This window comes from Sorex fumeus, unplaced genomic scaffold, assembly GCF_029834395.1.
Source record: "Sorex fumeus unplaced genomic scaffold, SorFum_2.1 ptg000063l, whole genome shotgun sequence".
In the NCBI taxonomy this organism is placed as follows: domain Eukaryota; kingdom Metazoa; phylum Chordata; class Mammalia; order Eulipotyphla; family Soricidae; genus Sorex; species Sorex fumeus.
Window position 1 is genome coordinate 30,947,852 of NW_026606120.1, and position 26,736 is coordinate 30,974,587.

General features: G+C 40.5%; 1 protein-coding gene across 2 annotated transcripts in view; it reads right to left on the reverse strand.

Annotated features, from left to right (window-relative positions):
* LOC130035380 (contactin-associated protein-like 3) overlaps positions 1–26,736 on the reverse strand; it is a 197,020-nt gene that overhangs the window by 81,705 nt on the left and 88,579 nt on the right. For both annotated transcript variants that reach the window (XM_056127055.1, XM_056127054.1), the window contains exons 8-9: positions 22,535–22,681; positions 6,509–6,674 (exon numbers count right to left, since the gene is read on the reverse strand). In XM_056127055.1, the coding sequence (XP_055983030.1) occupies positions 6,509–6,674; positions 22,535–22,681 (313 nt within the window). The remainder of the gene's footprint in view (positions 1–6,508; positions 6,675–22,534; positions 22,682–26,736) is intronic.

A 26,736-nucleotide genomic window follows, 5' to 3' on the forward strand; every position in this document is an offset into this window, starting at 1 on the left:
ATATGCCCTGTTGGGGGTATGATGCCCCCAGCAGGTCGGTCTGTACCTGTGAGGCGAGTGCATCAGCAGCCTGACGGCACCGTCAGACTTTCAGATACCCCAAAATTGCTGCTGTGCCTTTGGGCAGACCCCAAAAGCTTGGGGCAAAGTTTACCAAGACAGTAAATGGCCAAAAGTTAGGTATGTGGGAGACACACCAACAAACCACCCCTGGCCCAGCTATATAATTGGAGGCATGGCCTCTCTGGTTCCTGATCGAACTGATTAACGGCCATGATCCTAGAGACTCAGAAACAAATCTCGGAACCCAAAGACTTTTGGCAGAAATGTGTCCTATTCCTGCAGTAGGTTACTGGTGCTGGGCCACTTCAGGTGGGAATAGGTTTTGTGCCTTGGCTGTTCCCCCTGGCAGCCTTGGCTGTTCTCCCTGGCGGCCCACCATCCTCCAGAGGCCACTGGACAGTCAGGTTTGGGCCTGCAGTGACGAGATACATGGGGCTTCACCAGACGGTGGTGAAACCGGCCCTTTCCTCCCCATCCCAACGAGACCCTGAGTTGCCACCTACGAACAGCCTCTCTGGCTCCTGATCAAGCTGGCTCCTGATCAAGTTGATTAATGGCCACGATCCCAGAGACTCAGAGACAAATCTCAAAACCCAGCAGCTTTTGGCAGGAATGCATCTGGACCATATAAAAGGTGGCTGCCACCTCAGAGCTTATAGGAAAGCCAGGTATGAGCTGGTGGTGACGGGGCAACTGTAGTCTCATGGGAAGGGGGATGGTACCGGCTCATTCTTCACACCCTACCGAGGTCATGAGTTGCCCCCCACAAGCGGCTCTCCAGCACGGCCATGGCTCCAGAGGCAAAAGGACTTAGTCCAGAGTCCGGCAGCTTGTGGCAGAAAAATTAATGGACCATGCGTTAAACTATGGCACCATGCCTCCCCGGGAGGGAAAGGGTGTCGCTCCCTTCCACCTCCCATCCCTCCCCGCCCCCTCCCCGGCAGCAAGGTGGCTGCCGCCTCAAAGCTTATAGGAAAGCCAGGTGTGAGCCAGCGGGGACAGGCAACTGCAATCTCATGGGAAGGGTGGTGATAACGGCTCGTCCTTCACGCCATACCAAGGTCACGAGTTGCCCCCAACGAGTGGCTCTCTGGCTCAGCCATAACACTATATGCACAGAAACCAATCTCGTAATTATCTGGCTCTTTGCAGAAATCCAAAATCGGGGCCGCGTGACATTATATGATTCTCATAACCAGTTATAGAAAACAAAGTATTTCACAATGTCAGCAATTCTGATTGTTTGGGGGGAAATTCTAAACAGTAATGGTGCATTTTTTGTTGAAATAATGAATGTAATCAATGTAGAGAAGAGTTAAATAGAAATCATCTGCTTCACAGGCATTGGGAGGACTGGGAGGGGGTTATATTCGGGTTCTTGATGGTGAAAAATGAGTACTGGTGAAGGGAAAGGTGTTTGATCATTGTATGACCGAGACATAAGCCTGAAAGCTTAGTAACTTTTCCCACAGTGATTCAATAAATAAATATAAGAAGAAAAAATAAATAAATAAAATTATGAAAAAAATGTAATTTGGAGTTCATGCCCAATTTACCAGCTAATCAGTGGCTGAATAAATAGCAGTACTCTACATTAAAAAAAGAATAATGCCCTGTTAAAGTTCTTTTCAACTTTGAGATTTTTCTTTCTATAATATTACTGACTATAAAAAAAATGAATAATAGAAAATGTTGACTCTAGTCCTCAAAACTGTGCTCTTCCCCCATACTGTTCCATTGAGAGATACACACCATGATCCAACCAGAACTGAAGAATTACTCTTTTGGCTCGACTCATTAATGATCCATCATTCACAGTCATGAAGCAATCAACTTGTGATTCTGCTCACCTAATACTCATAAATCGCTCTATAATTTGTTTACAGAATCTCTATTCCCTATTTCAAACTCCCAATCTTCATGATTCAGACCAAAATATTTCACCCTTAAATAAGCTGCCTCTTGTGTTCTTCTCTGCTGTCTTCACTAGCATCATCTTCACCAGATGTCAGAGTTTTGCTAAATAGTATAAAGGGGGACCTGGCATTGAGCCCTTCAGAGATATTTTAAGAACGTTAGGTCAACATGTAGAGCCTCAGATGGCTCCCAGGCCTCTGTGGTATACCTCTGTCATACTAGTTAGTACCATCTCCCATGTGCCCTCGTCTATTCCTGTAAATAAGCGTTGCTAGTGTAGAAATCTTTAAATGGATCAAACTTAATTGCCACACTTTGGGCTTCGATACAAGGCTCTGCCTTGCTCTGGACTGCTGGCTTCTCCCACTTGATTCCCACCCACATTTTCATCAAAGTTTAGGTGTGTCTTAATAGTGACATATAGTTCAAATCAGAGAACTGCCCCCAGATGCTTACAACCCCCAACTTATTATTATTCTATAGTGGCAGCTTTTATTTTTCGTGTAAAGAGAAAACTATATTTAGTTTTTAAGGTAATAGAGCCTTAGTGTCTACTTGGATAGTAGTGTCATGGATGGGCAAAATCTTGCTTCACTGAAAAGCATTTTACAAAGGCTAGCAGCAGGCCAATGGCCTACAGACCATTTTAAACAAAGACTAGTAGTGATATTCCAATAAATTCTCACTCTGGACCAGGCAGCAGGGATGACACAACTGAAGTAAAATGCATCTTCTTTACTATTTATTTAAATGAAGTAAATTGTTGTGTCTTTTTGAAACATTGGAACACTGCAAAAGCACTGATGAAGAGATTCCATTCTTTTAATTGAATTAAAATAACTAATAAAAATGGGCTGGAGAGATAGTACAGCGGTAAGGCATTTGCCTTGCACGCAGCCAGCCCAGCCGAGCCGGGTTCGATTCCTCCTCCCCTCTCAGAGAGCCCAGCAAGCTACCGAGATTATCTCGCCCGCACAGCAAAGCCTGGCAAGCTACCCATGACATATTAAATATGCCAAACACAGTAACAACAAGTCTCAAAATGGAGACGTCACTGGGCCTGCTCAAGCAAATCGATGAACAATGGGAGGACAGTTTTGTTTGTTTGACAGATTAAAAAACAAAGAATACCATGATTTATCTAAAAACATTTGGGGATAATATTTTTAAATAAATAGATGGGGGGCAGAGAGATAGTGTAGTGAATAAGGTATTTGCCTTGTACACAGCAGACCTAAGTTCAGTCTCTGGCCTGTCAGGGACCCTGCAACCCTGTCAGGAGTGATCCCTAAAACAGAGCCAAGGAACAAGCTCTGAGCACCACTGGATGTGAAAGGAAGGAAGAAAGGAAGGAAGGAAGGAAGGAAGGAAGGAAGGAAGGAAGGAAGGAAGGAAGGAAGGAAGGAAGGAAGGAAGGGAGGGAGGGAGGGAGGGAAGGAGGAAGGGAGGAAGGAAGGAAGGAAGGAAGGAAGGAAGGAAGGAAGGAAGGAAGGAAGGGAAGAAGGAAGGAAGCACAATTACAATTAGATGTGGCTTCAAAATCAAAACAAATGAACAAACAAACAAAAATCACCTTTAGTAGCTATGTCAGACATCAAAAAAGTGAGTAGCTCTTTCATACATAAAGATTTGTGATGCATCTCAATTTTTGCTTAAAGGATATAACTTCATATTTTATATATCTCCAGAGATTTCAGCATATTTTGCATTCCATTTTATGAATGATATAGAAAGCTTATTTTCCTTTTTTATGTATCATATACACATATATACATATGTATACAGTGTAGCAGTGAAATAAAGGTAGATACACTTGGTGGGTGCTAAAGGATCTTTGCACACAAGAGGGAAATGTGGAGTCCCAATGTGAGAGAAATACTGTACATCACATGCTGTGAGTATTCTCTGAGATTCAGAAAAAATGACAATTTGGCCTCTCCGAGAGAACTGGGACTTCTGATCGTTCTAGCTATTATAGCCCCAGTGTGTGCCTTACCCTATCTCAGAGTTAACATCTCTGACCCTCTCTCAATACCAAGATTCAGGATTCTATATGTGGTTCTATAATTTACAGATGATATCAGTTTCTATAACCGAAATAACATGCCTAATATTAGCTCAGTGAAGAAATCCTATTAGAACTGAATTTCTGAAAACAAATAAGAATAAACACATAAGCCATCATAACATATGAGACAGAGCAAAAATAATACTAAAAGGAAAATTTTTAACGATGAAGTTTTACATTAGAAAACAAAAAGAAAATAAGTTCAAGTAAATGTTAAGGAATTAGGAGAAAAATGTTAAACTTAAAGTCATCAGAAAGAATGAATTTTTAAACTCACATGATGTCCCAAGACTGAATTAAAAACAAGTAAACAAACAAACAGAAAGCCTTAACACGCTAATACAATAATACTATTGAAAAATAAATCATAAGTCTCTCCAAAACAAGTTTGTGTGCAAATGGATTTAAGGGTAAATTCTACTTTAAATAAAACCCCATCTTTAAAATACTAAGATCATGTGGGGGGCCAAGGAGATGACTTTGAGACCCAAATTTGATTCCCAGCACCACAAGGTCATCTAGCACTGCGAGAAGCGAAACAAACAAACAAAATCAAAGCCCCGAAGATATGCTTTCTATCTTTCTTAAGATCTTTAGGAAATCTGAACAGGAATTCTTCCAACTACTTTATGTGAGGAAAACACCAAAAGACAAAAACCAAAAGCAGAAAGAGCTAAAAAGAAAAAAAAAGAAAAGAAGAGAGAGAGAGAGAGAGAGAGAGAGAGAGAGAGAGAGAGAGACTGAACATCAATATGCGTATAAAAACCTAGATGCAAAGATTTTCAATAAAATGTCAATGAGCTGAATTCAACAATACATTAAAATTATCATACACCATAAACAAGTGGTATTTATTTATTTTTGGGATGTTAAACCATATCAAAAAGAAAATTTTTTTAAAAATCACATGATCACATAAATAGATGTTATTTATGATCAAAACATAATGAAGTGGAAGGTATTCCTCAATATGGCAAATGCCATATATAGCAAACTCAGTAAATATCACACTTATTTAAAAACAAAATGCTTTTCCTAAGAAACAACAAATCAACTGTGTGCATTCTTAGCACTATTATGAAATACAGTAGTCAAAGGTTTCAGTCAAAACAGTTAGCTAAGAAAAAAAAATTAAAGGAGATTTCAAGTTCAAAAAGTAGTTAAGTATCACATTTTATAAATAACATGACAATATGTTAAGAAATCCCTGACAGTCACCATAATACTACTAGAAAAAAATTTTCAGAGAAAAAAATATGTATAATTCAAAATGTTGCATTTATAGAGTAAAATAAGAAACTAAAAGAGAAACCAAAATCTATATCTCATTTACTATAGCATCAAAAATAAATATTTAATAGTAAGTTAACAAATAAGGTTAAAGATATACATAGTAAACCACAAGTTACCATGAAAAGGGGAAGCTACAAGGAAATGGAAAAAGACTACATGTTCATGGTTTGAAAGAACTGTCATTGTTAAAATGACCATTTTACCCAAAGCTATAAATACATTTAGCATAGAATAGACACTGATCAATTTGTGTGAAGCCACAGAAACTCCAATGAGCCAAAGAAATTATGTGGAGAAATAAGATGAAGGGCACTGCATTCCCTAACTGTGCATATAAAAAGCTATAGTATCAAATCAGTTTAGTACTGGAACAAAGGTGGATTCTCAGACCAATGGAAAGTTAACTTATAGCAAAGAAGGAACAAAAATGTCTCAATAAATTATTTCTGGAAAACTGGGTTAGCCACAGGCAAAAGAATCACAAAAGTTGACTCAAAATGCATCATATAACTAAATCTATTCCAAGAATATAAACCATTCATTGAAATTATGTATGCACAGCAATTTTCATTACAGCACTATAGAAAATAACAAAAATCTGAAAACCACTCAAGTGCTAAATGGCAGATGAATAGAGAAGTTACAGTACGGGGTTGTGATGTTCAAAAGCTATTTGCATGAAAAACACTAACAGTATTGCAAATCCTGGTACCTCAATAAAAGTAATTTTAAAAATCAGCCTGTCAAGGAGACAGGCCTATCGAGATATCTATTAGGGTTGTGGAGGTGGGGGTGGCCTTCAATGGACTCTTCAGTAGACTGCTGTTTTGGCCAGTATCCCATTCTGTACAAGGTTTTCAATATCTCTTGTGTTTTCAATATTCTGTTGTGAAATTATAAAATTGTTTTGTCTTGGTGTCATACCGAGGTTAGAGAGAGACCATCTGTGGTATTGAGATAGAACCCATCTTGGTCACATGCAAAGAAGTTTTCTTACTCACTGTACTATGTTTTTTTTTCTTCATGTTTAGCTTGTACTTATTTTACCCTTTGGAAGGGTTATCAGGTGATGATAAGAAAATCCACGTTTCCAGCTCTTGATTTGTTACTTAGTCTGCTACCCAAATTTGAAAACCTGTATATGTAAATAATCTATTAACTCCTTACCTGTCAGTCAGGCTACAGATGTCTATTTGCAGGTCATGGAAACTGCCCAGATTCCCCTGCTGTACTGCAATGAGATCCACCTCCTTGTAGCTAACGGAGATGAGCCGCATGCAGCCCTGAAATCCAGGATTTCTGCATCCAGAGCCAGAGTTGCTATCAGGACAGCCTAAAAGGGCAAACAGACACACACACACACACACACAAACACACACACACACACACCACAAAAAAGAAAACCGTTACACCACAGTGTTTATTGTAGAAACTACCCCTGGGAATTACACTCCTCTTCCCTTTGGAGCAGGACAGAGTGCTAGGAAGTTGACAGGAACAAGAGTTTCTGGTATTGGTAACATGAAAAATATAAACTAAGGCCAAGTTTATGGAATGACCAGAAGAAGGTAAGGGGTAAAAGTATAGAGTTAGTGAAAATCTGTTTTAAGCAGAACTTGGTTTTCTTTTTAAAAGCATAGGTTTCCGTGCCCATGCTCCAGACAGTTCCTCGCACCCAGATCCACCCAGCCTGCCTGACCCATGCCATCCTCCAGTGCTTCCTGCATCCACCCCATGTGCCAGATGATTGACCAGACGCCAGTGGCCATTCCCCCTTTTACGCTGCAGTCAGCCTCTCAGACCAGGATACCACCTACAGCCTGGCAGGGGGCATGGCCTCTGTGGCAGGGGGTGTGGCCTTTACAGTAGGAGGTGTGACCTTGGGGTGGGGCCAGTAATCTTCCCCATTCCTGGCACCCTGGAGTCACATCCCACTCTTCATTACCTAATTCCATGAAGAACATCCTAGCTATTTCAAATACAATAGGCCAAAAGTCCACTAGTCTATTACAATTTCACCAAAATACCAGTGAACATAAGAAGCCACACAAGCTCATTATAATAAAAGATCACAGGTTCACCAGAGGCCTCACATACAGAGGAGCACCTGAGAGGAAGGACTTATAGAAGGTGGAAAACGTGACCACCATCAAGTGAGCTCATCCAGAATATTTTCTCGCAGCAAGAGGAAATAATGATAGTGAACTAGAAGGCCCCACCTCCATATAACCACGACAATATGAAGAAGCAGCTCAAATTCCCACAGGAGGAAAGGATTAAGAGAAGAGTCCAGAAGCCTCAGCAGGCGTTACCCACAAATACAATCTCTCCGGTAAGGGATTTAGAGATGAAATGTTGAAGATGTTCAATGAACTCAAGGAAATGGAAAAGGCATACAGTAAGTTAAAGGAGGACATGAAAGAAAGAGTGGAATGACAAGAAAATACAGGAAGAAATGAGAGCAGAAATTAGAAAGCTACAAACAGAAGTGTCACTAATAAAGGATTTAGTAGATGAAATAAAAAGTCAGTGGGTGCCCTCAAACATAGGATGGCTACAGCCAAAGACAAAATCAGTGAGCTTGAAGATGAGCTACAGAAAGCTTACAGGCAACAATAAATGCTCGAGCGGGCCCAGTAACGTCTCCATTGGAGACTTTGTTGTTACTGTGTCTGGCATATCCAATACTCTTGGTAGCTTGCCGGGCTCTCCGAGAGGGGCGGAGGAATCGAACTCGGGTCGGCTGCTTGTAAGGCGAACGCCCTACCCGCTGTGCTATGGCTCCAGCCTGGGCTGGAGCGACAGCACAGCGGGTAGGGCATTTGCCTTGCACGCAGCCAACATGGCCGACCCGAGTTCGATTCCTCCACCCCTCTTCGGAGAGCCCGGCAAGCTACCGAGAGTATTCGATATGCCAGACACAGTAACAACAAAGTCTCCAATGGAGACGTTACTGGGCCCGCTCGAGCAAAACAATAAATAATGGGGAAAAAAACCTCAAAACAGCTCTGGGGTGAATCAGAGACCTAGGGGGTGAATCAAAGAGAAACAACATTAGAATAATTAGAGGACCCGAAGGACTGGGAGGCAACCCCAATGAAAAAGCCACAGTTAAAGATGTCATTGCTGGAAAGTTCCCAAAGCTGGAGAATGCAGGCATCCAGATCCTAAGATCCGAAGGGTGCCAGCTAAAAGAGACCCAAATAAAAAGACTCCAAGACATATCATAGTCAGAATGATGGATGCCACGGATAGAAACACAATACTACAAGCAGCAAGGTCAAAGAAGAAAATCACATACAAAGGAGCATCCCTTAGATTTCCAGCAGCCTTATCAGAGGAACCTTTCTAAGCCCAAAGACAATGGTGAGATGTAGTGAAAAAAACTCAATGAAATGAATGCCTCACCAAGAATACTATATTCGGCTAAACTCTCACTCAAGCTTGAAGGAACAATACACTATTTCATGAATAAAAAACAGCTCAGGAACTTCAGACTCAAAACTAACGTTAAAAGAACTAAATGAGCTACTGTAAGACAAGAAAAAAATCCTATAAGCACAAAAAAACTCTACAGAAAGATGGCACAAATACGCATGGCAATAATCTCTCTCAATATCAGTGGTGTAAATGCACTAATTAAGAGACACAAAGTGACAAAAATGGATTCAGAAACTGAACCCAACATTCTGCTACTTATAAGAAACACATCTGAACAGTCAGAGCAAACACAGACTCAATGGTCAAAGGATGGAAAACAATCCTGCGAGCAAAGAAATCCCTCAAAAAAGTTGTGGTGGCCATCCAAGTATCTAGCCTCATGGATTTCAGGTTGAGAAAGATTAGAAGAGACAGTGAAGGCTATTCTTAATAAACAATGGATATGTACAGCAGGAAGAAATCACAGTCCTAAACGAATACACACCTAATGAGGGACCAGCGAAATACTTAAAACAGCTGCCAACAGTTTTAAGTAAAACATTGCTAGCAACAAATAGTTGTTGGAGACTTCAGCACCGCCTTGTCACCTCTGGATAGATCAAGAAGATCAACACTCAGCAAAGAAACATTGGCTTTGAAGGAAGAGATAGAAGAGAGAAGGTCTACACAGGACTTTACATCGTCCCCAAAATGAATGCACATTCTTTCCAGTGCACATGGAACATTTTATAGAATAGAGCACGTGCTGTGTCACAAAACACACCTCAACAAAATCAGAAAGATAGACATCATATAACTATCTTTTCAGACCACAATGCACTGAAGATAGAACTTAATCATGCACAGACGCAGAGAACCAAATCACCTGGAAATTAAACAACTCAATGCTGAACAATGAGTGGATCAGAAAGGTAATTAAGGAAGAAATTAAAAGCATAAAGAATGACATTACCATGATACTGAACTCAAACTAATGAGCAGGTTTGATAAGAGGTACTAAGTAGAAATTGTTTGAAAATAAAATGAAATAAAAATAAATGTCATAAATTGAAAGTGAAAAATAAATTTTATTTATTAAAATTCATGCTAAATACCTAACTTCTGTGTGTCTGTAGGTATGCTCAGGCATACTTTTAAAGAATTTTTATAACAATTGTTTTGCAACTCTAAGATTTATATTTACATTTAAAATATTTTGTTGAACTGGACACTTCAGTCAATATCATAAAGAATTAAGAACTATCTTTATTGCCATGTCAATGGAAACTATGAAGAAAAATATATAAGAATACTCCTTGTAGGGCGTTTGTCTTGCACTCTGCTGACCTGGCTGACCTGAGTTCAATTCCTCTGCCCCTCTTGGAGAGCCCGACAAGCTACCCAGAGTATCTCCCCCACACAGCAAAGCCTGGCTTCCCATGACGTATTTGATATGCCAAACACAATAACAACATGTCTCACAATGGAGATGTAACTGGGCCCGCTCAAGCAATTGATGAACAACGGGAGGACAGTCTACAGTGCTACTCCTTATAGCATCGATTTTTTTCAATAATAGTAGTTTTCACAACTTCTGGTACAGTCCTTGACTGTCCCATTATAAATTACAAACCACAATATCTACATGGTTGCTTTGTGTTATTCCAATGGAATTTGCAAGAAAACAATGTTCTTTTAATAATGATAAGAAAGGAGATGCTTTAAAATAAAAATCACAGCAAGATGGAATTTAAACCTTCATCCATCCCCTGCTGTGGGTTAACAGAATCTTGAGAATTGCCACACGCTGCCCTGAGTTTACCTCTATTAATCACAGCTTCTTGTACACTGCAAGTTTAGAATGTAAAGGAGTGGACATTTAGGAAAAGGACTATTACAATGATTACAAAGAAACAATCATGGGACTGGAGCAATAGTACAGCAGGTGAGCATTTGCCTTGCACAAGGCTGACCAGGTTTCAGCCTGTATGATCTCCAGAGGACCATAAGGCGTGATTTCTAAAACTCAAATCCAGGAGTAACCCCTGAGCATTTCCAGGTGTGGCCCCAAAACAAAATTAAAAAACATCTGGAGGGGCCAAAGATATGGTTGCTGTACCTACAAAGAAGCAGTTGTTGCAAAACACGTTTGTGACAGGCAGTGACTGGGAGAACAAACGAACATTTGTACTGACCCCAGTACCACTCCATTCTTTATTGCCTTTGGGTAAAACTTTCCCTGGCTAAAGGGAATTGAATCTCCTAAGGTAATGCTCTTCCCCAGAGATAACCAATGTTCAAAGGGACAATGGATACAATCGTGACCTAGACACATTTCCTCATCTGGGACTCCCTGGAAGGGATTCCCAGCACCAATATCTCATATAGGATCACTGAGTCATTACAAACGTACCACCAGTCAGCCTACTCCGCTGTTCATCCATCTGTTCTCTCCACCCTTCTAGGGGTTGTTGGCAAGAATTAATCTCACTGAACCACCTCCGCACAAATCTTCCGTGAAGAGGGCCAGTATAGTGCCGTTGGACACTTGCCTTGCATGCGGCTGACCCGGGTTCAACCCCAGGCACCACATATTGTCCCCTGACTCCTGAAGTCAGAGCCAAAAGTAAACTGAGCACTGCTGAATATGGCCACCCAAACAAACAAGCTAAATCTCCTACACAGAGGAAGAGTCCTGAAGAATCCAACACTGTAGCAGTGTAGGCTATTATCACATAGCACTAATTTAACTGACTGTCCTATTTTTGGTAAGCAAACATGAATGAGACACATTATTTCAAAATATTTAGGCTTTTGTTTGTTGTTTTGCTTTGTTTTGTTTTCAGGCCACACTCAGCAGTACTCAGAACTTACTCCTGGCTCTATGCTCAGGATGCATCGTTCCTGGGTGCTGGGGATTGAACCCAGGGTGGCTGCCTGCAAGTGCTCTACTGGCTTACAATCCCGCCACCATGAAAATATTCAGATTTTACTTCCAAAAAAAAATTTTTGTTACTTCCCCAATTTTTTTTTACTTCCAAAAAAAATTTGGAAGTAAAACAGATTTTATTTGGAGGTTTTGAAGGGAAAGAGGAAGAGAAAGTGGGAGCAAGTGGACAGTATTATGCTCAAGAGAGAACCTGGGCTTCTCCAACGGCAGAGAGAGCCCGTATACACATCCGAGCATTAGACAGGAAAGCATGAAAGTACACATCTCAAGAAAGGAGATGTGGTGACAAATGAGCTCCGACACCACATCTGCTTGGCCACATGGGTGCAAGCAGCACATGGGCTTGGGCAGCATATGCCCCTTCTAAAAATTTTTTGAAGTAAATTTTTTTGCTTCATGTGAAATGTAACTATTTTATTCTGTATCTTTTTTGCTCCCCTTATAAAATATTAGAAAAGAAAAAAATATTAGAAGCAGCAGAACCTCATCTCTACCCACAGCATGCATTAGTAACCAGTTCTTTCATGCTTTCTAAGTAGACACATTTGGCTGATAATCAATAAAAGTAAAGTAAGTAAATAAGTAAAGGCCCTCCCATTGATCATCGATTTGCTCGAGCGGCCCAGTAACGTCTCCATTGGAGACTTTGTTGTTACTGTGTCTGGCATACCCAATACGTCACGGGGAGCTTGCCAGGCTCTGCCGTGCAGGCGAGATACTCTCGGTAGCTTGCCGGGCTCTCCGAGAGGGGCGGAGGAATCGAACTCGGGTCGGCCATGTTGGCTGCGTGATATATCAACCCCTAAGAATTTTTTTTTAAAGAATGGAATATGCCAACTCAAAATATTCTCTTGAGAGAGGGTTATCTTGTGGAATCTGTGCAATGGTGCAGTGGATAGGGAGTTAGTCTTGCATGTGCTCAACCAGGCTTTGCTTCCCAACATTCCATAAGGTCCCGCAAACCTGACAGGAGTGAGTCCTCGGTGCTCAGGAGTAAACCCTGAGCAACTCAGGGTGTGGTCCAAAAAAATAAAAGCAACAGCAAAGAACAAACAAGGGTTACCTTATTCTTTTCTTTTTTTCTTTTCTGTTGTTTTTTCCCTTGCTTTTAGATAACAAGGACATTGCCCAGAGCAGCTTGGTGCTCAGGTTCTCTTCCTGGAAGTGTTTGGGGAACCATGAGGTACCAAGGATCAAAACTGAGGTCTTCTGCATGCAAAGCAAGGTTCACAAAGCATGTGCTCATCCCTTTGAGCACATGCATTATCTTTAGCTGATTATTCTTAAAAAACAATAGATACAAAATTGTGTAGGTGAAATTTTTGTAGGTGAAATTTACATATAAAATGGAATTCTCCAATTACCAGGGTGTCTCACTTTCTATACTACAAAGATCAATAAATATCTAGAAAATCAACACTGGACTAGCACTGTAGCACTGTACTCCCATTGTTCGTTCATTGATTTGCTGGAGCAGGCACTAGTAACATCTCCATTGTGAGACTTGTTGTTACTGCGTTTGGGATATTGAATACACCACCGGGAGCTTGCCTGGCTCTGCCATGAGCATTGGAGTAGGCAGCAAATTAAATCTGCATAAGGATTTTACCCTTGTTTATTGTGTTATTTTTCCTGATCACAGTGTCTGCCTATCCTTGTCTTTGTCCCTGAATGTTTCTTTTTGTCTTCAGCTGGAAATGGTATTTAAGCTAGTAGCTTATGCATTCTTGGGAGTTACTCTGAATTCTTATATAAACGAGTAAACAAATTAATAAAATTGTTTATTTTTCTTATCTTTATAAGAGATTTCAGTCAAGAAATTAGAAAAGGAGAAGAAACATTAGTTTCCCCAGTTTCCCTCCTATGTATTTTCAATAAGAGCTCAAATTTTAGTCTTTTATTTTGGTTTGTGGAAATTTGACATGACATACTATTTTTTTCCTTAAATTTTTATTAGTGAAACACAATGAGGTACAGTTGCAGACTTACAAACTTTTGTGCTTTGGTTTCAGTTATACAATGTTTGAATACCCATCCCTCCACCAGTGCCCATTCTCCACCACCACCAGTCCCAGTATCCCACCCACCTCCCTTCCCTCCATCCCACCCTACCTCTGTGGCAGGGCATTCCCTTTTGTTATCTCTCTCCTTTTGAGTGCTGCGGTTTGCAAAAGAGATATTGAGTGGCAATCTTGTTCAGACTATAGTCTACTCTCATCACGCATTTCCCATCCTGAGAGGAACCTCCCAACATCCTTTATTTGGTGCTCCCTTCTCTATCTGAGCTGCCTTTTCCCCTAGCGTGTGCTACTGTCCTCAAAGCCATGGAGTAATCCTCCTGGTACTTATCTCGGCTATTCTTGGGTGTTAGTCTCCTATTTTGTTACTTTCTGTTCCCCAGATGAATGCAATCTTTCTATGTCTATCCCTCTCTTTCTGACTCATTTCGCTTAGCATGATACTTTCCATGTAGTACCACTTGTATGTAAATTTCATGACTTCATCCTTTCTGACAGCTACATAGTATTCCATTGTGTAGATGTACCAAAGCTTCTTTAACAAGTCATCTGTTCTTGGGCACTCAGGTTTTTTCCAGATTCTATCTATTGTAAACAGTGCTGCAATGAACAGACAACTGCAGATGTCGCTTCGACTATACTTTTTTGCCTCTCCGGGGTATAGTTCCAGGAGTGGAATTGCTGGGTCAAATGGGAGCTCAATTTCTAGTTTTTTGAGTATCGTCCATACTGTTTTCCAGGGCTGAACCAGTCGGCATTCCCACCGGCAGTGAAGGAGGGTCCCTTTCTCGCCACGTATGCGCCAGCACGGGTTGCTTTTGTTCTTTTGGATGTGGGCCAGTCTCTGCGGTGTGAAATGATATCTCATTGTTGTTTTGATCTGCATCTCCCTGATGATTAGTGATGTAGAGTATTTTCTCATGTGTCTTTTAGCCATTCGAATTTCATCTTTGAGGAACTTTCTGTTTATTTCGTCGCCCCATTTTCTGATAGGGTTGAATGTTTTCTTCTTGTGGAGTTCAATCAGTATTTTGTATATCCTTGATATCAACCCCTTGTCAGATGTGTATTTGGCGAATACCCTTTCCCATTCTGTGGACTGTCTTTGTATTTTGGTCACTGTTTCTTTTGAGGTGCAGAAGCTTCTTAATTTAAGATAGTCCTGTTTGTCTATCTCTGTTTTCAGTTGCTTAGCCAGTGGCGTGACATCTTTGAAGACACCATTAGCTTCAATGTCATGGAGGGTTTTGCCGACTTTGTCTTCAATGTACCTTATGGATTCCGATCTGAATGACATACTATTTTAAAATAGTCAAAGGTTAGCTCTTCAGGGCTGGAGAGATAGCACAGAGGGTAGGGCGTTTGCCTTGCACGCGGCCGACCCGGGTTCAATTCCCAGCATCCCATATGGTCCCCCGAGCACCGCCAGGAGAAACTCCTGAGTGCAGAGCCAGGAGTAACCCCTGTGCATCGCCGGGTGTGACCCAACAAGCAAAAAAAAAAAAAAGGTTAGCTCTTCAAGCCTGTGTTCTCTATTGAACACTTATCTCGCTTGTTTATCTCTATGCATGCTTGCTTGCTTCATCTTTCAAGTTCATGTTTCCTTTTGAACATGTAATCTTTACCTTCTCCCCCCCCTTTCAATTTTCTAATTTTGGGGGGAGGGGTGGTTATGCTCAGGGATCACTCAGGGGTTATACTCAGGGGCCAATTATGGCTCTGCACTGAGGAATTAGTCTTGGTGGTGCCTGGGGGACCATTTGGGATGCAGGAATCTAAACCAGGTTGGCCACATGCAAAGCTTTATCCTCTGTACTATTACTCTAGCCCTACCTTGCATATTTCTAAGTAAGTATTGTGCAATAAAAACTTATCTTGTTTCACTAAAAATAAAGCCAGAACAATCATTAAAGAGAAATAATTTCTTCTTATTTGAACCAGGCTGGATCTTTGGATTAAACAATAATTATTTTTTTTAAGGAACTATCAAGCCAATAGTTGTTAGAGTAGTCATGTGAATCAGAAGGACTGATGATTGTGAACTTCTGGATTGATGGAAAAATCAGGAACAATTATGAACAGCCACCCTTCAGCAAAGTATTCAGTATATTGGACCTACTTTAGTGACAATGAGGGCACCTCCGATTATGGTCATGTTCAATTAAATTCAGTTAGCTAAGAGAAAGGTGCTGGAGTGATAGCACAGTGGTAGGGCGTTTGCCTTGCACGTGGCCAACGCAGCCGACCCGAGTTCGATTCCTCCACTCCTCACAGAGAGCCCAGCGAGCCACCAAGATTATCTTGCCCACAGAGCAAAGCCTGGAAAGCTATCCGTGATGTATTCGATATGCCAAACACATTAACAAGTCTCACAATGTTACTCGGCCCGCTCAAGCAAATCTATGAACAACAGGAGGACAGTGACAGTGACAGTGACTACAATGTAAAGAACTGTTTATTCTATAACTTTCTTTTTACCATTTTTAAAAATTTATTCAGCGATAGCACAGCAGTAGGGCGTTTGCCTTACACGCAGCCAACATGGCCGACCCGAGTTCGATTCTTCCGCCCCTCTCGGAGAGCCCGGCAAGCTACGGAGAGTATCTCACCCGCACGGCAGAGCCTGGCAAGCTCCCCGTGACGTATTCGATATGCCAAACACAGTAACAACAAAGTCTCCAATGGAGACGTTACTGGGCCCGCTCGAGCAAATCGATGATCAATGGGAGGGCCTTTACTTACTTATTCCAAAGAGGATAATTTATAAAAGAATTTCTAAACGGCTGGCTCTATTTGAAAAAATGATTCATCTTTATACATTACTTCTATATATAGTACTAGCAACTATAGGAATGTTAGGAGAAGTTAGTAGTAAGTGAATAAACAGCTTTATATTTATTATTATTATTATTATTATTATTCTCTTTCAGCATATCTTTCTTCCACCAGATCCCAAACTCAAGCAAACTTATCTAAACTAAGTCAAATGTATTCAGTCATAAGGAAAACTTTGTAAAAGTGGAACTTGAATGAGGTAAAGGTCAAGCCACTACTACTGATTCACTTTCCAGAATTGAGAAAGAGGTCAAGAATAAGGGACCAAGGCTCAAGAGCGCTCAGGACAAGTAACCATAGAGAAGACTGATCCCAACATTGTACTGGTAAATTGGCAGAGATCATTCATCAGTCACCTAATTTTGGATTAAGAGTGAAAGTGAATGGTAATGTTTATTACTGTCACTGTCACTGTCCTCCCATTGTCCATCGATTTTCTCGAGTGCGCACCAGTAACATCTCCATTGTGAGACTTCTTGTTACTGTTTTTGGCATATCGAATATGTCACGGGGAGCTTGCCAGGCTTTACCATGTGGGCAAAATACTCTCGGTATCTTCCCGGGCTCTCCGAGAGGGGCAGAGGAATCGAACCCAGATCGGCCGCATGCAAGGCAAATGACATACCTGCTATGCTATCACTAGAAATTCATCACTGCCAAGGGAGCCATAGGTTAATTACCACTGAAGATAATATAAATTATCAATCATTTCACTGTAGTACAATGAGTATTTAGTGAAATGTCTTTACAGTACACAGAAATGCTGACATTTAACACAAGGATACTCAGGGGATTCTGATTATTGTTGAGTATTCCCTAACTTTGGGGTATAAGTATGTCATTGAATAGAGTCCATTAAAAGAAATTTATTTAGAGCCTGTCTTTCAACTACCCCTAATATCAGGCACCAAAAAAAATGTGCATGGTGTGTTTATTTAATAGGTACAAGTAGGCATTGATGAACTGAAGGTTCAAAGCAAGGACTCAAATGGTTCTGGGGACCCTGCATGCCGGGTCTTACCCTGGCTACCCAGGTGGATGAAGGCCTCCAGAATTAAACCTTGATTCAGCAACTTGCAGTCATCAGTGCCAACATTGTAATAGACTCATCTCAGAGACACTGCTTTTTACAGGCAACTATATTATAACCAGGCTAATGGTCTGCATATCAACAAAACTCTATGAAAAAGAACATGTCTATCATCCTTGATATGCTTTGTTTCCAAATATCTAGATTCCTCTCACAGATATTAATGAAGCCACATATTAATAGCACACTCATCATCACTTCTGTGCATCTTGAACATTTGTTCAACTTAACAATTGAAAAATGTCACTGAAATATTAGTGCATGGCTGCTGTGTCATTAGATGAACTGTCCACATTGGGGGAATCAGACAATTGATGTATAAGGGAAAAGTAAAAATACAATGGCAAGATGACTCTTGGAAGTTGTACAAGAATACTCACAGCACTTTTCACTGTTAAAAAAAGAAATCTGAGCACCAACTATTGGATTTCAGAAAGAGACAGAAGAGATAATCAAGATTATAAATAAAAATCATAATCAAAGTGAGAATGAGTTAACTTTAGCTCTTCATGTTTACTAAGCTAGATCTCAAAAAGTCATAAAACTTACAGTATTATCTTACTGATTATATATTTAAAAATAAGCCAAGACAATTTTAACTGCCTTTGAAAATTGGGATTACAAAGAAGAGTATAACAAAGATCAGTTTTAAAAAAAGATGCAAGGCAATATCTACAAAAATGAGAATCTGAGGGCGGAAGTGAAGCATTGTCATGATGTATACTATCAAAAGTACTGTCACTTGATTTTGTAGATGATAGAATGTGCCTATGTATATTATTTAGGAAAGATTAGTATTTATTTATTTATTTTCTTTTTTGGTCACACCCAGCGATGCTCAGGGGTTACTCCTGGCTCTGAACTCAGGAATTACTCCTGGTGGTGCTCAGGGGACCAAATAGGATGCTTGGAATCGAACCCTTGTTGGCTGCAAGCAAGGCAAATGCCCTACCTGCTATTGCTCCAGCCCCAGAAAAGTTAAAGATATACTCTTTTTTCATCGGGCTGGAGTGATAGCACAGCGGTAGGGCGTTTGCCTTGCACGCAGCCAAGATGGCTGACCCGAGTTCAATTCCTCCGCCCCTCTCAGAGAGCCCGACAAGCTACCTAGAGTATCTTGCTGGCACGGCAAAGCCTGGCGAGCTACCCGTGAGGTATTGGATATGCCAAACACAGTAGCAACAAAATTTCCAATGGAGATGTTACTGGGCCCGCTCAAGCAAATTGATGAACAACGGGAGGACAGTGGCAGTGACTCTTTTTTCATAGTAATAACTGATTGATATCACAAAGCTTTGAATCACTGTATCACTGCCATCCCATTGTTCATCAATTTCCTCAAGCAGGCATCAGTAATGTCTCCATTTGTCCTAGCCCTGAGATTTTAGCAAGTGCCTCATTGGAGGCTCTTTCAGGGTCAGGGAAATGAAACCCATCATTGTTACTGGGTTTTGGCATATCAGATATACCACAGGGAGCTTGCCAGACTCTGCCACATGGGCAGGATTCTCTTGGTAGCCTGCCAGGTTCTCCTTAGAGTGAAAACTAGAGGTCGCTTCAAGGAACTTGGATTTATAGTCTCTGGATCGTCACCGTTAATGATATTTCACATCCCCAGGGGCAGTTTGTGGGTGTGACTGCCAAGCTACTGGAAGATGGGGGATCTGGGTGGAGGAGGCCCAGTCCCAATCCGAGCAGGCTTGGAGGTCTCAGGCCCAGGTCCCGCATACCTGGGTTCCTCTGCAGTTCTTTCATGAATGAGGCTCATCTGAGTGTGTGGAAAGTGGTCTTAAGCATGGCTGTGGTTGGGTTCCAGTGGTCCTCAGCTGTTGGGGCTCTGCTTGGGGTGGGAAGGGAAACTCAACCTGTCCACTTTCAGGGGCCCTGGTGAGGACAGTCAGGTGCAGGGGAAGGAGACTCTGTGTTGTTCTCTTCCGGGAGCTTGGCTTTATAGTCTCTGGATCTTGGCCATTGATGGGATTACTTGGGCACCGGGGGCAATTGGTGGGTGTAACTCTCTAGCTAGGGAATCTGGTTGGAGGAGGACCAGTCCCGATCCAGCAGGCCTGGAGGTCTCAGCCCCAGGTCCCACACACCTGGGTTCCTCTGCCAGTTCTTTCATGCGGGAGGCTTGTCCAAGCGTGTGGAGAGTAGTCTTTGAATATTTATGAAAATTTCCTTCTCTAGCTATACATTTCATTAAATATAAAGAATGTTTAAATTTTAAAGATTTTGAAATTTGTTTAAATACTTTGAAACAGTTTTAAATCGTTAAAAATTTTAGAAAGTACTTTATTTTGCATCATTCAATATTATATCAAGCATTTGACTTATTTATTTTATTTATTTAAATTTCTTTCCATTTAAATTATAATTATTGGATAAATTATTTCATTTTGAAGGAATTTGTTCCTCTAAGAAGCTGTATCAAATGAGAGATAGAATCCGGAGTTCTGATCTTCGTCAACGCTCAAGAATCAGGGACACTGTCTCATTTGCCAAGACATCAAAAATCAGATGGGCTGGACACGTAATAAGGTTTACAGACAACCGCTGGACTAGAGCCATTACTGATTTAATTCCATGGGACATCAAAAGATCACATGGACGCCCACCTACAAGATGGTCAGACTTCTTCGTCAAGACCCTGAATGATCGGTTTGAGGCTCTGCATGTTCCTAGAACGAACAGATACCACTGGGCTACGCTAGCATGCAACCGGGATGAATGGAGACGTTACTGGCACCCGCTCGAGTAAATCGATGAATAACGGGGATTAAGTGATTAAGTGATTAAGTGAAGAAGCTGTAAAATCTTTTAAACTATAAGATTTATACTTACAGATTTACACTTATGAAGCATAAGCATAAAATTTTAGTAAATAATCCGGGCCAGAAATGAACCACAGTTAGCATGTGAGAGGACCAAGAAATCAAGGTTGCTGGTTGCTGGTACCAACCTGCCCCTCCTAGTGAATGCTGCTTCAAGAATCTTAGGAGTCATGTTTTATGTGCCTGTTGTCAATTCCTAGGGAAGATACTATACTTTCTGGTGAGGCTGTCAATTAATCACTCTATCTTCACCTTGATTCTAAACTTATTTTAAAAATAAATAATTACAAAACACAAACAAAATATATTAAGGAGTCTTTCAAGACAATGAGAAATATATCTTTTATGGCATATCTAAGCCTCCAGAGGACATGTAATTCTTTACTTCAATGTTCCTATGTATGGGAGTATCACCTTCAAAATCTTCATTCCACAACAACACTCTGGCTAAGGTGATCCCACTGGAATCAATCAAGAGATGATTGGATAAGGAAATAATGGGATATAAATATAATGGAATTCTGGGCTATAAGAATAGAGAAAACCAAGCTGTTTATTGCCTAGTGGATGGGTGGGGGTTGTATTATGTTGAATGAAGTTATCCAGAGGTTGAAGAAAAGGTACAGAACAATCTCTCTCATATGAGCCATAGAAAGAGACACATAGTAAGAGAATAACAATTGCCCAAAGGCAACAGAACCTGAGAAGTGGTAGGCTGAACTGGGATGGGTGGGGAGTTAAGATGAAGAGACATCTGAGACAACAGTGGGGAGGGAAGTAGGCATTATAGTGGAGAGTGTGATGTTGACACATTATAGCCATAAAACCCTACTAGTAACAGTATTGTAAAGCACAGCACTTAAAATCAGTGTTAACAAAAGATTCACTGTTGGGCCAGAATGAGAGTAATACAAGGGGTAAGATGCCATGCAGGTGGACAACTGGTTAGATATCTGGCACTACATATGGTCCTCCAAGTACTGCTAGTACTGAATCCTGAGCACAGAGCTGGGCGTAAACCCTGAGCATGGTTGAATTTGGCCCCAAATCGCAATTAAAATGCACTGAGGAGGTGAATTTTCCATGCTCCATCCATTTACTATGCTTAGGGTAGAGAGGCCCTGCTGGGGTTTTGGTAAATCTCATCACCAAGCAAAGGGATCACTGTTTATAGCTGCTACCTACAACTATTGATATGCTATGCAAAAGTGACCTCTGTCGAGAGTGGCTAAGAAGTACTTCTTGGCGAGTTGCAGATCCTGGCTCAGGAGGACAAGGTGGGGTACCTGGCTACCTCTTATGGGCTTCTAGGTGCTACTATTGCTGTCATGATGCTCAGGGGCCGCACTACTGAGTCATCAAGCTACAGGTAGAAGAAGAACCAACAGAGAAAAGGAGAATAATCCTGACATATGGCAGCATGATTAACACAGAGCATCTGGAGAGGATTGGCTTTAGGAACTTACAGAAAAGCAGTCAAGACTAGAGAGGAGAACAATGCCTTCCAAAGCTGTCTGCACAGAGAATGATCTAGAAAACAGTAAGGAACCTGTTGTCCAGACCTCATGACCTGAGACATTAGCAGCTTGTGAAACAGAGGCAGGCACCAACCTTTTGGAAGCTTTCCAGATAATAGTGATATAAAGGTATTGCAAAACACTAGTGTCAAATTTCTTTCTTTGTGCATATTTAAACAAGGCCACCTAGTAAATATCCACTTTGGGTCATGATTTTTTCAACTTTGTCCCCTCAAGATTGCCACTGACCATAGCATAATTGAAAAATAATCATTTTTAACTTTCATTTTAAAATATTTGTTGTCTTGGAGCCAAAGCAATAGTACAGTGGGTAGGGTGCTTGCCTTGCACGTGTTAGAGGCAGGTTCAATCCCATGCATTCCCATATTGTGGTCCCTGAACCCTCCAGGAGTGATCCCTGAGCACAGAACCAGGAGCAAACCCTGAGCACAGCTGGGTGTGATCCAGCCCCAACCCCACAAAGAATGTTTGTTGTCTTAAAATAAGCCGATTACCTGTTCCTTTCACTTACCTCCCAAATAGTATGTGTCACCAAAATGAATCTGCCCATGTAGGGAATGTGCTATGGAAGTTGCATTATCATCTACTGTCATACTCAGGTGACTCCCTCTAGTAGATATGGACACAGAATGCCACTGGCCATCATTTAGTGCAGAACCTGAAAGTAAAAAAAATAAGTTAAAATAAATTCCTATAAACTCTTCAGATTTTGCCTCTAAACAGGACACATGCTTGAAAATATAATGCACATCTTGGATCATCTTGCAAAAGCACAGTGAGCTCACCCAAAGTCTGTGCAGCACATTTAGCTGCTTGGACAAAAGAAATCACAATCTGGAGGAGGGATGGAGTCTCTTGGAGAGAGAGAGTAAGAAACGCTAGATGCGAGATTGTGGGGAAAGAGGTGCACATTATGCAATTAGGCAATGCACTTCGATTCATAGATTGACCATTGTTAGCTAGGAGGAGGGTACAGTCCATGCTGGTTTAATGACAGGTTGATCAATGAATTTGGTGATTAGAGGGTTCTCATATCTAGGCAAATATAATCTATCATTTACTTATATATTTTATAACCTAATTTACAATGTTCAACTTGCAGTATTATAGTCTGCATGCCCTCTGCCAAGACTGTAGCATTTGGCAGTCACTATCTGCTGTCATTTCTTGTATGGCAGTAAAAAAGGCTCATTTCTTGATACTATCATTCAGTTACTTTGAAAATTACAGACATGTGACTGGAGAGATAGTACAGTGGATAGACTGCTTTCCTTGCACATGGTTGGCCCCGGGTTACATCCTCAGCACCTCAAATTGTTCCCCTGAGTCCAGCCAGACAGCATCCACAGAGCCAGGAGTAAGCCTGGAGCACAATTGGGTGTGGCTATTAACAACCCCCACCCTGTTTTTAAAAATGTGAAAATTACAGATAAAGAAGAAATGAAATAATGAAGGGGCAAAGAGGTACAAGAATAGAGAGTCCAATTATTTCACGAGTATGTGGAACAGCCTTTTTTTTGGAAAAGCAAAATATTGAAAAACTTTAGAGAGACGTGAAGGGAGGGAGAGATAGAGAGATGGAGAAAGAAATAGAGAGAAATATAGAGTCATGTTTTTCTCTCTCACTAGAGAGGGGGAAAAGGTAAGAATACATTCAAGGAAGGATGTGTGAGCCATTTCCCCAGAATGAGGAAATCCAGAAAAAGTGTGAAATTCCACATCTCAGGCAGATCTAGGTGAAAGAGACTACGCCAAGGGCCTCACAAAAATGGAATTTTCATGATTCGTCCTAAACAATCATAAAATGAACTATTTACAGTGACAGGACATAGGGCTTATTTCAATCTTGTATTTATTTCAATCCACTTCACTAATATCTGGAGAGTTTGTAACATAAGATATTTTATAAACTTTTATGTTAGAAATATAATTTTCCTTAATTTTGTGTACTGTTACTCCCTGTAATAATCTTAAAGATTATTTGGAAGAATATCTTATCAATTTTTGAAAAGAAGTAATCTAAATTATAATAAAACATAAAAATTTGTTGAACAAGATGTAAAGTATTTCAAAACAATGTACCTAGTTATATGTGAGTATACATACACTTGTACATATATATATTTTTAGTGTGTTCATACTTAAACATTTATAAAAATAGAGTTAAATCTGAAGGAGAGGCTCTTAAATATTAAACTAAATTTTTGGATTAACAAAATATGCTTATTTTTTATTTTGACTTTTTATATTTTCTATATTTTCCAAATGCCAGTGTACTCTGCCAATTAGTATTATTTTTAAAAAACTAATGTCAGTTTATCCAAAAGAAGTCATTTTATGTTAATTATGTTTATGACATAATGTTTTTTCTCAAAGTGATAGACTGGAAAATGATCATGAAGTTTAGTCTGGATTAGTTTAGACATTGCCACCAACTGTCCCATGACGAAGGAACTTAGAGTAAATGAAAAGTGAATGTTGCATCAGTCATAAATAAACCAGTAAAGAGTAGTGGCCCAAACCACTCATCCAGACTTTTTTTGTTAGCTTCTTGGAGGCAAACAATCCCACATTTCAACAAATAATTAAGGTTAGTTTCTCACAGTGGCCCCAAACCATGCAAATCTCCGTCCTTTGTGCTGTAAGAGTTAATCAACCTTGGAGGAAACAAGGCCCTCTCTCTCTCATGGGGAAACACAACACTTGATATGGCAACTGGAGCTTCTATTCAGATGTGGCATAAGCTACGTCCATTCATATTTCAATTGCAAAAATTAAGCCAAAGGCAATGACTACATTCCCTTCTTCCCATGCTCCTGGACTCCATTAGAAGCACAGATGGTCACTGGTACTCAGCAATGCACAGAGATGCTTGCTTCAATTAAGAGGGCTTAGGACTTGGTCAATCAGGGGAAATGAGTCACAAAAGAAACACCTCGAACTTTGTCCTATAGTAAGTTCTTCTCCACACGGGGAGTTACTTTTCCTTTCTCTTCTACTTTCCAATAAACTTTGCTAGTTTCAAAAAAAAAACAGAAAATAACTTTATTCATTCATTTAATTAAAAATATTATTATCTAATCTGAGTTTATGTTCAGGTTATTAGTTAACCTCATTGGGGCAGACCCTGGATGATTAGATAATAATAGTAATAATAGTCTAGCAGTTTCATTGGTATGTTTGTCAACTAATAACCTGAAAATGATATGGGCTGTTTACAAACCTATCGAGTTAAAAGTCAACCTGTAAGAATTTGTTTCTAGTAAAACTGTTATCCCCAAGTAAAATATGATCATATATTTTCAGTAGACTGTCTGAAAGCCATTTCTATCTTAATACTACATACAGTGTTTATTGTCCAATTAACCAAGTAAATCCATGTTCTTCCACTGTTCTTCAAACCACCTTTTTGATTTTTCCTTGATTTCTGATTTCTGATTCCAACATGGGCTTGAGATCTAAGAAATGTTCCTAGTATAACCCAAAAGATCACGAATCCTGTTGACAATGCAGTTGTAACTATTTTTTCAAGTCATTAAATCTTAATTTTATGCTTCCTGACACATTTACAGATTTACAGGAATGGAAAAGTTTGAAGTTAGTTCTTTGGAGATGACGCAATAGTACAGTGGGGAGGGTAATTGGCTTATATGCAGACAATCAAGATTTGATACCCAACAAACCTTATAATCCCCTGAGGCCTGCCAGGATTGATCCCTGAACACAGAACCAGGAGTAAGCCCTGAACACTGCTGAGTGTGGTCTCAAAACCAAACTTACAAAATTCAACTCCTCTATCAGTAATATAATGGGTCTCATTCTCCTGACCCTGAAAGAGCCACCAATAGGGTAGCGTTAAAAAGGATGAGGAAGGAGAGCCTCATAAAATCTCGGGGCCGACCTAGGCTGCCAAAACAAAGGACAAAAATGACTGTAGCTTCAATGCACGTACGCCGGCATCGGATGCATCCATTGAGGACCTGATGGTGTAAGCACGAAAGATCAAGTATGACATCATTGGTCTGACCGAGACAAGAAGGCATCAGTCACATCACGCCGTTTTCGACACTGGGGAAGAACTATTCCTCAGAACATGGACGAAAGAGGTGTTGGTGGTGTTGGTGTCCTTGTCAATATGAACTTGGCCATAAACATTGATTCATTAGAATGCCCAAGAACCCAAATTGGAAAATTACACATGAACAGATGTGGCTCACTGCCAGCAGTATCTATCTTTGTTGTCTACGCACCAACATCCAATTATGATGAAGGAGAAATTGAGAAGTTCTACATGGAGCTGGAGAAGTCCTATAAAGAAGACCACACCTTCTAAAAGATCATTGTTGGGGATTTTAATGCCAAGATAGGACCGAGAAGATCAGCCAAAAAACTCCACATCAGGACCCATGGCCTTGAATGAAACGAACAGGGTGAGAGACAGTCCGAGTTCATCATGTTGACCAAGACCATCCATGATAACTCACAATTCCAAAAGGCTAAATCTAAACGTTGGACATGGGAGTCTCCTAGTGCACAGTTCCACAAGAAACTGACCACATCATATTCAATCGATGGTTTTGCCTGACTAATGTCACTATTGTCCCAAAATTCCAAACAGGATCGATCCACCGTCTCCTTCGTGCAAAATTCTACTTCACAGATGAGGGAGAAAAAGCTACAAAGTTTAAGAAGAGAACTCCCAGAACGACCACC